Here is a 10402-nt window from a genome sequence, read left to right as displayed (position 1 = left end):
TAACACTATTGAGGGTTTTTTTGATCAATACATGCCTTCTTTGATGCCTAACTTATAGACATAAAACAATCCACTTATGTCATCTAGCTTGGCAATTTTTCATAGACAAAACTAATGATCACATGATTGAAAAGACATATATGCCATCCCAGTTGGCTTAAGAAGTACTTTGCGGGATTCTTTACTTTGTTGCAAATGGAATCCACCTTATTCTTTAAAGCCATGGCTCAACTTGGATGGATGCCAGCTATGAGTGAAGAAATCAACTCTATTCACAAAAAAAATGTATGGTTTTTAATGCGTCTACTATTAGATAAGTGTGTGATTACAACAAAGTAGGTATATAAGACTAAATTGAACTCCGAAGGAAAATTACAAAAACACAAAGCATGATTGGTTGCATGAGGTTCTAAGCAATGAAAGGGCATAGATTATGAACAAAATTTTGCTCCTTAAGTAAAAAGGGCAATGGCTTCTATTGCTACTCAAAACAGCTAGTTGTTATGTAATATGGATGTCAAAACAACTTTCTTATATAGACTTGAAAAAATAATTTTACATTATTCAACCTTAAGGTTTTGAAGTATCAAGAAAGGAACACTTAGTGAGTAGACTATAAATGGCTATATATAGATTGAAACAAGCACCATACATATGGTATGAAAAGATAGATTCATATCTAAAAAGTGTAGGTTTTCATCAAAGAATAGGTGACTACAATTTATATACTCAAGAGCCGTAGGAGATGTAGTGACTCTTATTGCACTCTATGTAGATGATCTCTTGATGATAGGAAGCTACACAATAAGCATGGAGAGTTTCAAAAAAAATCTTCGTGAGAAATTTGAAATGTCTAAGCTCTTGGAAAGAGCCATCACTATGTATCAAAAGTAGATTGTGTATAAGGTGAGAAAAGAATCTTTATGACCTAAAGATCTTATGCTCAAAACATCTTAGATGCATTTGGAATAGAGAACTATAAGCAAGCATCAACACCAATAGAAGAAAAATAAAAATTAAAACTAGACATGGGAGAAGAAGTTGATTCAATGCATTACAAAAGCATTGTAGAGAAATACTTGCATCTCACATATATTCGACCAGATATACAATTTGCCACTGGAATGGTTGGAAGATTTGTGGCACAATGACAAAATCACATCTACTAGCAGCAAAAAGGATAATGAGGTATATTAAAAATACACAAAATTTTGGTATTTTGTACGGCAATGATTGCAAACCAAAACTTTCAAGATATGTAGACTCAGACTTGGTGGGCAACATAGACCATGCTCGCTCAACAACAAAGCTTGTAATTAGTATTGGAACATCACCAATCTCATGGCTCTTAAAAAAAACAGCCCACTGGGGCAATATCATCATCAGAGGATGAATATAAAGCTCTAGCAGATGCATTGAAAGAAGTGTCATGACTCACTATGCTTCTTCAAGAATTACACATTAATATCAAATGACCTGCCAACATTCACTGTGACAATGTTGGAAGCATTCAGATAGCTACAAATCCAGGTGTTAACCCAGGTGTAATCACTTTTCAAAAAATTCAGAGAAAAACTTAGTGTTGTAAGCACACAAAGTGTTACAAACAAATCACAGATCATCTAGTTAGTGAACTAGCACAGAAAATTTCAGCTTCTTCTCTAGTTCTAAATGCCTTAAATTCTGCTCCCCCGAAGCCTTTTACTTCTTACACTCTCTCCAAGTGAAATAGACTCCAGGATGAAATCCGTATCATACAGCAAAAAATTTACTAGGTTGATGCAACTTTGATCCACGAGATAGAATAGGAAAAGATTGCTCTTGCAATACAATATCAACCAGTACATCAGAACTAGGAACCACCGAAGAAGAAAGCTGATCATTGGAGAAAGTATTCAACACAAAGGCGGGAGCTTGCACCTGCATCAAAGACTGAAACACACGACACTCCAAATAACCTATCAGCCAACCAAAGATGCTAGAGACGAAATTTAAAAGAGCCCAGACTACTAATAAGAAAGCCTAAAACTGCACACAGAAAGATTGCCAATATCAGAAGAAAAGATTACTAGACACAATTTATGTTTCTCCAATGGCTGTGGTCAATGCATAAAGCTTGATGTACTAAGATGTCCAATGCTAACAAAATGGTGTAAGTGGACACAGTTCAATGTGTCATTCAAAACGTATCCGTTCATGGTACAATGTGGGGTAACATGAGATGTCAAACCCTCGACTCCTCAATAATGAACTATGAAGAGTATTTCAATGCTTCACTATTTTACAAAGACTCTCTGCTGAAAATATAAAAACTTTTTGCGGCTTCTGGCGTTATACTCCCGTATTCAACGCCCACATTGTTAAGCTGATTAAGGGCAGTTTCCATAGACAATGCGACAGCCTCCTCATCGGACAAGTATGTAGGCCCTGTGACAGAGTGATAGTCTCTATCGTAGTTGGTTTCAGAAATCAGGGACTCCAGACTTGGTCCCTGCATCACAACCAACTCATTATAAGCATTCCAAATGTGATGGAATCGTCCATGCAAGTGCATATTTAGAATTTGATGAAAACTAGCTAGACATTCTGGACCCAATATTAGGAACTGAATTTAAGAATAAAAAGAGCATAACCGACGAATTGGTCGTACATATAATCCTTGAATCGATCACTTAGGTGTGTCAAACCTTAGTCAAGCTTTGGTGGTGGAACATTGTTTTAGTACACAAAAAAATCCCGCACAAGCTCAAAATGTAGTAGAAAACTCAACACAGTAAAAACCAATATGATGACGTAGAAAAGGAGAAAACCTTGCAGAGTTGAGTGTAATGTCGATTGGCTTCACTATTATCAACTGTTCCTGGAAGGATCCCCGTTCCATACCAGGTGTCGTCTTCTGAGGAACCTTGGAATAGATATCTGCCCAACAAGTAATCGAATTTAATAATCAAACAGCTAAAATTTATCCATTCGAAAATAAGGAGAAAATAAATAAATAAATAAATAAATAAATCAATCAATGGTTTTGTGGCATCTGCTTATGTCTCATTTCAATGAGACTGACAACTATGAATGCATCAGTTTTATACCTATCATATAGCTCCTCGTCTGCAAAAGGGCTGTGAAATGACATCCAATCCAGTCCATCCAATTCTTGTTCTAATGTATCTTCAGATTTGTCTGGGGCTGAGCCAAGTATGGAACTGGGGATTGCTGGAGCAGGATGTTCTTGGTTCTTTGATCCAAATAGCCAGTTTGGACTCTTTAATAATACCTCCCTGAAAATCAACTCCCGAGTTTAGCACGAACTCAGTACAAGTAGCCAACTGAGGTCAGCAACCAACTTGCTTAATATGATATGAAAAGATCTGTGTGACAGCACAGTGCACTTACACAGCGTCAGGTGTAGACCAAGGTGCCGCAAATTGCTCTTTGTTCTCTTGTTGCAACTCTCCACAGGGCTGAATACTTTGTTGGGAAGCACAATTCACCTGCATTGCATGAAGGATCACTAGTCAACCGCTTATGCTGCCTACATTCTTGACAGTATTCGGATACTCAGGCCTATTCACACAGGTAACATGATACCACAAGTGCCAATTTCACCTGAAGAAGCTTATCAAAGGATGTGAGTTTGCTGCAGTGGTAATCATCCGGATGCCGACATGCAACAGGCATTGCCCCTTCCATTTTCCGGGGTGCTTGCAGAGTACCCTTAACACCTGTTACCGGAAGAGGAATCCTTCCCACCACACATCACAATAGGAGACAACCAGTCCCTCAGTAAATCAAGACGATCAGCTCCATATATGCAGCAAATCAAAGGTACATGTAATCTGCAACAACCTCGTCTATCTTATACAATATTGATTGCAGAAAGCATGAGGTCTAATATAGGTTAGACGAAAAATAAATTAGCAGTTCCATGAGTGTCTCCTGGGGATCTAGTCTCCCACGTTAATTTTCCAGATTGCAAAGAGACAACCATGATACTGCTAGTTCATCATTAATGTACTTGAGTTGATATGCAGATCCACAACATAGTAGCGAAGATGCTTACTTATCATCCTTTGACAACTCATCCTCGCAACCGGCCACATGCAGATAATAGTCAGAGTCCAATTCCCACAGAGCTGGTTTTCCCTCCTGCGGTCGGAAGTGGCCAAGGAACCTGGCAAGAAAAGCCCTCAGATAAATCAAACTTAGACATCAAACTTTCAATAAACCATAAACACTGTTATTGACGACCATAAAGATGTTCACTAATTCCTACTTAGGAATGCAAGCGATGCTCCTCAGGCGGGAAAACCAAAATGTGCAATGAGCTCTGTTGAATGTAGCAAACAATATCCCTATTCTAAACATAAAACGATGCCTGGATATCGAGTAAGAGATCCGATAGCTCATTTGGGAGACTCACAAGTTCATTGCATCCTGTTTGTCCCCATCAGTGTAAGTGTTGCTGTAGTAGCGTTTGATTGAATTGAGAATTTCCCTTGACTGAGTTGTAGCTATCCACTTACCCTGCCTCTCTGGAAAGACCTGAGAGATACAACTGGCTTGATGTCAATACTGACATCAGATGACTGCACATAAACTAGCTTCTTTGACAAAGAATAGGCCACGGAAATAAACAACCGAACCAGTAAATTAATTAATAAACAAACAAATAAATAAGCAAACAATAAATAAAATGCAACTGCTAACAATTATGTATTTGAGGAAGTCCCCTAAGTCTAAATTTAAAAACCATTATTACAAAGAAGTCAAATACCAATGAAGTGGGATTAAGTAGTTCTCACAGTGTTGTGAGCGGGAGATCCACCATATTGGAGCGCCAGGACATCTCCCATATTGTGGTACATGACCATCAAGGTTTCTGCTACCTTTCCATTCATATCCACGGCAGTGCTGTCAGATAAGCCAACTGCATGGAGCTGACGGCCTACTGCAGCAAGACCAAATGCATACTGGGCAACATTGGTGCGATCAAGACAATCGATACAATTTGTTCTTAACACCCCACTTTGAAACCTTTGTTCTCTTTTCCTGCCACAAATTGCAGATAGTGATTTCGCCAAAGGTACTGATTCACTGCAAACCAAAAGTTACATTCCAAGAGAGATTGAATAGTCACAAACAGTGAGAATAAACACAAAAAAAAAACAAGAATAAAAGGTTAGATGACAGAAGAAAATAAAAGAGAAGAGAAAAATACATCAAAAGAAAACAAAAAACTTACGTGGAGGCATTTGCAGCACGCTGGGATTGAGCTGACTTAGATAGTGAAGGTACTCCACTATAATACATGTCAGTAAGATCTAAAGTATCATTAGCCACCTTTCCCAAGACTGCGATCACATTTGCCGCCTTGCTGCAATAATAAATAATAATTAGCTGTCTTTGATTTGGAAAGATAAAATGTGCATAGAAAAGAATACTATATTTGTTGAAATATTTAATTATGCATAAAATCACACCAGTTTTCGCTAAGAATCACCTTTTTGCATACTTGTGGAAGTCCCAATGTATAAAATTCAGACGCCTCTCCTTAGGAAGAATTGAATTCAAATATCCTACAGCAGTGGCGAACTCACGACGCAGCATCATTTCTCGAGGCCTCTTCTCCACAGTCTGCAGTATCAATCAGTAATCAAAAATGAAAGTTTCACACACTCTATGTGCATGTTTAGAGGTTCTCGGGATGCCCCATTCATGACCACGAAGAAAAATTTCTGGAAAAAAGAAACATTAAACTCATTAAGATACAACAAACTTGCTGAAAGTGTTGGAATCATACTTTACCTTAATCAAATTCAAAATAGTGATCGGATTCCCATATCTATTCTCTAGATCCTCAAAATGAAGCTTGGTTGCTTGATACATCGGATCAAATCTTTGCACTGCAACAATAACATGGAGAAAATCAATAACTGGACAGAAAATTGAACTGCAAACAGAAGAGAATGAGCCCATAGGCAATGCTGGAATTGCTGAAATTGGCTTACAGTGTATATCAGGCTTTGCATTGAGACGAGAAGCTTCCTGTGACCAGAAAAGGGGTATAGATCCCCGAACTTGCACAGCAGAGCTAATTCGCTCATATCCGGGTCCGGAACCTGTCTCATCTACCACTATTTGTTCGGTCTCAACATCATTTGCAACTCGACCTTTGTCATTGACTCCACGTTTCAAATACCTGTTACCAGATCTACAGTCAGCTACTATATTTGCCAACATACTTGCTTAAGGACACACCACGCATCAGCACAAGGCTTATCCGATTGACATTTTCGAACCTTGTGCCGGCAAAATGCCGGGACCTTCTTGAAATAAGGAAGACGCTGAACAAGCGTCCAAAGCTGCTGAAATTGGCCTGCGGATATTACGGCAAGGTTAACATTGATTTCACAGGAAACCAAGTAAGAAAGTTTCAGAAGTACATTAAGCTTGTGCTGGGTCTGTTGGAGAGAAAACAAACGAACTCATTGCTACAAGAAAGATTACGACCAATTCATCAGAGCTTCAGGAGAGACATCAGTCGCAAAATTTGATAAAAGTCAAAATGAGAGTACCTATTTAAAAAAGAGAATAGTCCAAAGCACCCCTAAACCTGGTGGAAATAAATAAATAAATGCATGGTGTCTTCGATTTACCTGCTCGAAGAAGCCATGCATCAAAGCAACTGTCCAACGTGTGCTTTTAAGATGTTGGCGAATTCCACGTGAGAGAAAAGCGTTCCAAACAAACATATTTTCATACGGCATAGATGGGTCATCTCGCAAGATCTCGTTCCGCTGCACACTCTGCATAATGCGGTAGGTATAACTGAAGAAAAAGTCTTTGTTGAGATCCACCCCCTGGAGCAGCTTCTTGTATCTAATTGAAAACACGCCATTGACGCCATCAGTGCCAACCAGAAAGGAGAATGTTAATTACAGTAGACCTAACGCACATTCGAGAGTGGGAGGACAACCTTAATTCCGTTTTTGAAAGTGCAACCGGTGTCTGGACTGACGGATGCGGGACTGTGATCAGCCGACTCTCGCCAACGGTGTAGATAGCATGTCCACACAGACTTCCAACTTGCCGGCGCTTTGTCACCAAAAGCATGTAATAGCACTCTAGAAAATTTATAAAACCTGATGCACACCAGATTCCCAAATGAAACAATACGTAGCTAACACTCAGCTAGCTGAAATTCACGTAAAAGCGAACACCTAAAGATACTATACAATAACAGCACCTACATGAGAAAAATATCCTCGAGAGCCATCCGCATGATACAATTATGTAAGTTGAGATTGAACTCTCAAATGCACAAAACCACTCTAAAAGGGAAATAAATAAATAAGTAAACCCTGAAAGACCCTGGTTCAAACCAATTACTAGCCAGGTCTAGAGTGACTCGCATAAAAACGCTTCACCAAGCGGCAGCCGTTTGTTGAACCTACCTACAATGCCGTATGCTTTCGTGACCAAGGTCAAGCCTCCAGTGGACTTGTTGCCATCGGCAATTGTTTCCAACAAACTCAAGCTCTCTACTTGTGTATACACCACAGGATCCTCGCATATGCTAAGCTCCGCGGGTTCGGATCTATCGATCTTCAGCACTCGCCAATTCTGCTTGCTTTTGTCCCTTCCAACTAGGTAATACCTCTGGATGGGTAAGTCTCATCAGATAAAATTGGGCATGGTAACGACAACGAAGCGACAAATTCGCAAACTAGATCACAAAGGTTGCGCGGTTTGGCACAGCCGGGCAATCTAGAACCTACCAATCTGGCAGGTGAAATTGTTCACAAAAGTCACAAGTCGAAAGAACATACCGCTCTTGTCTCGTAGAGATAAAATTTCTCGAGAATGTACATGTTGGGATTCAGAGGGGCCCCGGCTGAGCGATATGGGCAAGAGACCCGTGGAGACATCGATTGCTCCCGGATAATTCTCTTAGCACAGCCCTTGAGAAAATTTCGCGGTGAATGGTCCTCCAATCTCATATCACAATTCAATCATGTCCACGACCGACCTCCATAAAAGAAAAAAAAATACACTGCAAGGCCTTAGCCCTTGTAAACCAAATCTCCCCGACTCCACTCTTCAGAAAAAAACAGTGCCTAACACGCCATCCCCAAATACCCCATTTCCCTTTACAACACTTCCATCCCTTCCTTACCCTCTCCCTTCACGTAAGCGGAGTTCCCCACGCACTACCCCATGTCACCCACCTCGCCGGAAAACCCTTCTCCACCTCTAAGCCCACCGTTGCAACGACTAATGCACCTCAAACACGTCGAGTAGGCTCCGCTGTCGACCTTCTCCCTCCCTCCTAGTTTCCTTCACCCCCAACAAAACATAAGCCAAAACACATAAATAAAAATAAAAAAAACAACAAAAATGTAAGTATATGAGGGTGTGGGTATCTGTATAAGTGTGTACAATTAAGAGAATAGAAAAAGGGGAATAAAGCAGCAGCAGCAGCGGAAAAGTGGAAGAGAGAAACCAATGCTGGTGGGTGGGATACATTTCGTCGCCGTCGTCCACGATCCTCCTCGCCGACACCATCCTATCACAACGGCGACGGCGACGACCCCTGCCGCAGCCGACACGGCCTCGCCGCGCGTCGGCGTCTTGCCTCAGCCGCCATCGTAGGTGTATTCGTATGTGAATCGTAAGTACTAGGTATGTGTGTTGTATGTGTACTTCGTTATCTGCGTTCAATCGATGCGTACATTAACTTGCCTGAGAAATGTCTGTAAAATTCATCAATCTTTGTTTTTGTTGAATTTTTTTTCTGTTCAACATTTCTGAACTAATTCTTTTAAATTTTAAAAAAATAGGTTAGATATAATAATTTTTAAAGCATATATCTTGTACTATTATAAAACCTCAAAGATTATAACTCTTTTCTATACTCTAGAGAATTTTATATTGAATTTCTTATTAAAACCATGTTAAAATAATTTATTTTTTATTAATTTTAAAATATTGATAATTGTTTCGATTCGACCTTTCAGAACAAGCACGTTGTCGGTACGAGCTACAAAGCCCGAAGTTGCAAAAATCGTTTGAGGAATTGATTCCAGAAGGACTGATGATCTCACCAGCGCAAACAACTTATGGGTTACACTGGCACTGTGAGATCTTCTACCGCAACAACTGATCGAAAGCTGAACCTTATTCTGTTTAACTTTGAAGTAATAACTGAACCGATCTGGCCGAAGACTGCAGACCAGATGGAGCGACGAGATCTAGCAGGTTTGATGAGAAGACGACTCCACGTAGATCACCTCGTCCAGCGGAACGGAATGAGCACAACTGCTGCAGCATGGTGAGACTAACAACGCTGGACTGACAGGATCAGCTGCTGCTCAGACACTTGCCTTCTTTTTGTGAGTTAACCACTTCTGAATGCCTGGAGTAACTTACTCCATCGCATCCTATGAATCAATCGGTCTCCCTACATTGATGAGCACTGTCCTCACAGTCTGATGTGTTTGTGTGGATTTTAGCGGTTGCAGGCGTGTCAGGAGTGCTTAGACAGGGAGGTCTTGAGGAAACAGTCGATGGCCACAATTGATGCAGGTCAACTAGGGCATGTTCTCCTCTGCGGATGGAACTGAGCCGCAGAGATCAGGGCAGTGCACGAAGCGTACCGAAGCTTCTCCACCCAAGTCTGCCGGCGCTTCGCAGTTTGGTGCATATCGGGAACCCTCGCCATTGCCGCGCACTCGTCGTAATGGGTTGGGTGATGCAAGAGATGACCAGGGATTCAGGGAACCAGGAATTGATGCAAGAGATGAGCAGGGATCCCCATTGCATCAATTCCTGGTTCCCGAGATAACAACCCCATTAACGAGTAGGGAGTTTAGCATGCAGGTTCAAGGACTTGCACTTTGTTCTGTTGGTACCACATTTGGACGTGTGTTCAGTACCAGACTTTGTTTTTAGCTCCAAGTTTCACTACGACGGCCAGCCCTAACGAATTAGACTCATCCAGGTCCTACAGGTTTTTATCAGTATAAAACAATTTCACTGTAAATGTCTTCCAAGTTTGGAAAACCTAAAGAGTGAAGAGTAAAAGTGAATCGAAAAATAACCTTGCAAATGCCTTGTAACTGCTAATACTTCATTTGTAGTTTTAGCACAAAGACGGTTTATTTTATTATTGATGTATGGTTCTTAATCTGAATCTGAATCTGAGACGATCATTGATTTTTTGGTCGGTGACATGCATAACTTCCAATGTAGAGTTTGAGTCGAGGCCCAACAGGTGGCTCACATGACGGTTTTTGCTACAAGTCTTCATTAGATTCTGCTTCAAGCCCAGCAGCAACAATCCAACGGAACCATGTGCCGTCCATTTCCCCCGAGAATCAGTTCGCTGAGGGTTCGACGGCAG

At 40.7% G+C, this 10402-nt stretch overlaps 1 protein-coding gene across 2 annotated transcripts; it reads right to left on the bottom strand.

Annotated features, from left to right (window-relative positions):
- Positions 1 to 2097: 2097 nt before the first annotated feature.
- On the bottom strand, positions 2098 to 8426 carry LOC112292919 (phosphatidylinositol-3-phosphatase SAC1). 2 transcript variants are annotated; one of them, XM_024541908.3, is made up of 17 exons: positions 7830 to 8426; positions 7455 to 7659; positions 6977 to 7142; positions 6657 to 6879; positions 6300 to 6376; positions 6009 to 6199; positions 5806 to 5903; positions 5501 to 5634; positions 5243 to 5374; positions 4803 to 5094; positions 4421 to 4542; positions 4061 to 4171; positions 3607 to 3742; positions 3394 to 3491; positions 3090 to 3278; positions 2811 to 2919; positions 2098 to 2491 (listed from the first exon to the last, which is right to left on the bottom strand). In XM_024541908.3, the coding sequence occupies exons 1-17, from the start codon at positions 7998 to 8000 to the stop codon at positions 2282 to 2284; spliced, it is 2664 nt and encodes an 887-aa protein (XP_024397676.1). In that variant the 5' UTR covers positions 8001 to 8426; the 3' UTR covers positions 2098 to 2281. The 2 variants fall into 2 exon arrangements, with proteins under 2 accessions (XP_024397676.1, XP_024397677.1); XM_024541909.3 differs by having other exon boundaries at positions 4803 to 5049; positions 7830 to 8317.
- Between the last annotated feature and the right edge of the window lie 1976 nt (positions 8427 to 10402).

The sequence above is a fragment of the Physcomitrium patens genome, chromosome 15, assembly GCF_059467195.1.
Source record: "Physcomitrium patens ecotype Gransden chromosome 15, ASM5946719v1, whole genome shotgun sequence".
Taxonomy (NCBI): domain Eukaryota; kingdom Viridiplantae; phylum Streptophyta; class Bryopsida; order Funariales; family Funariaceae; genus Physcomitrium; species Physcomitrium patens.
This window is presented reverse-complemented; position numbering and strand designations above follow the sequence as displayed.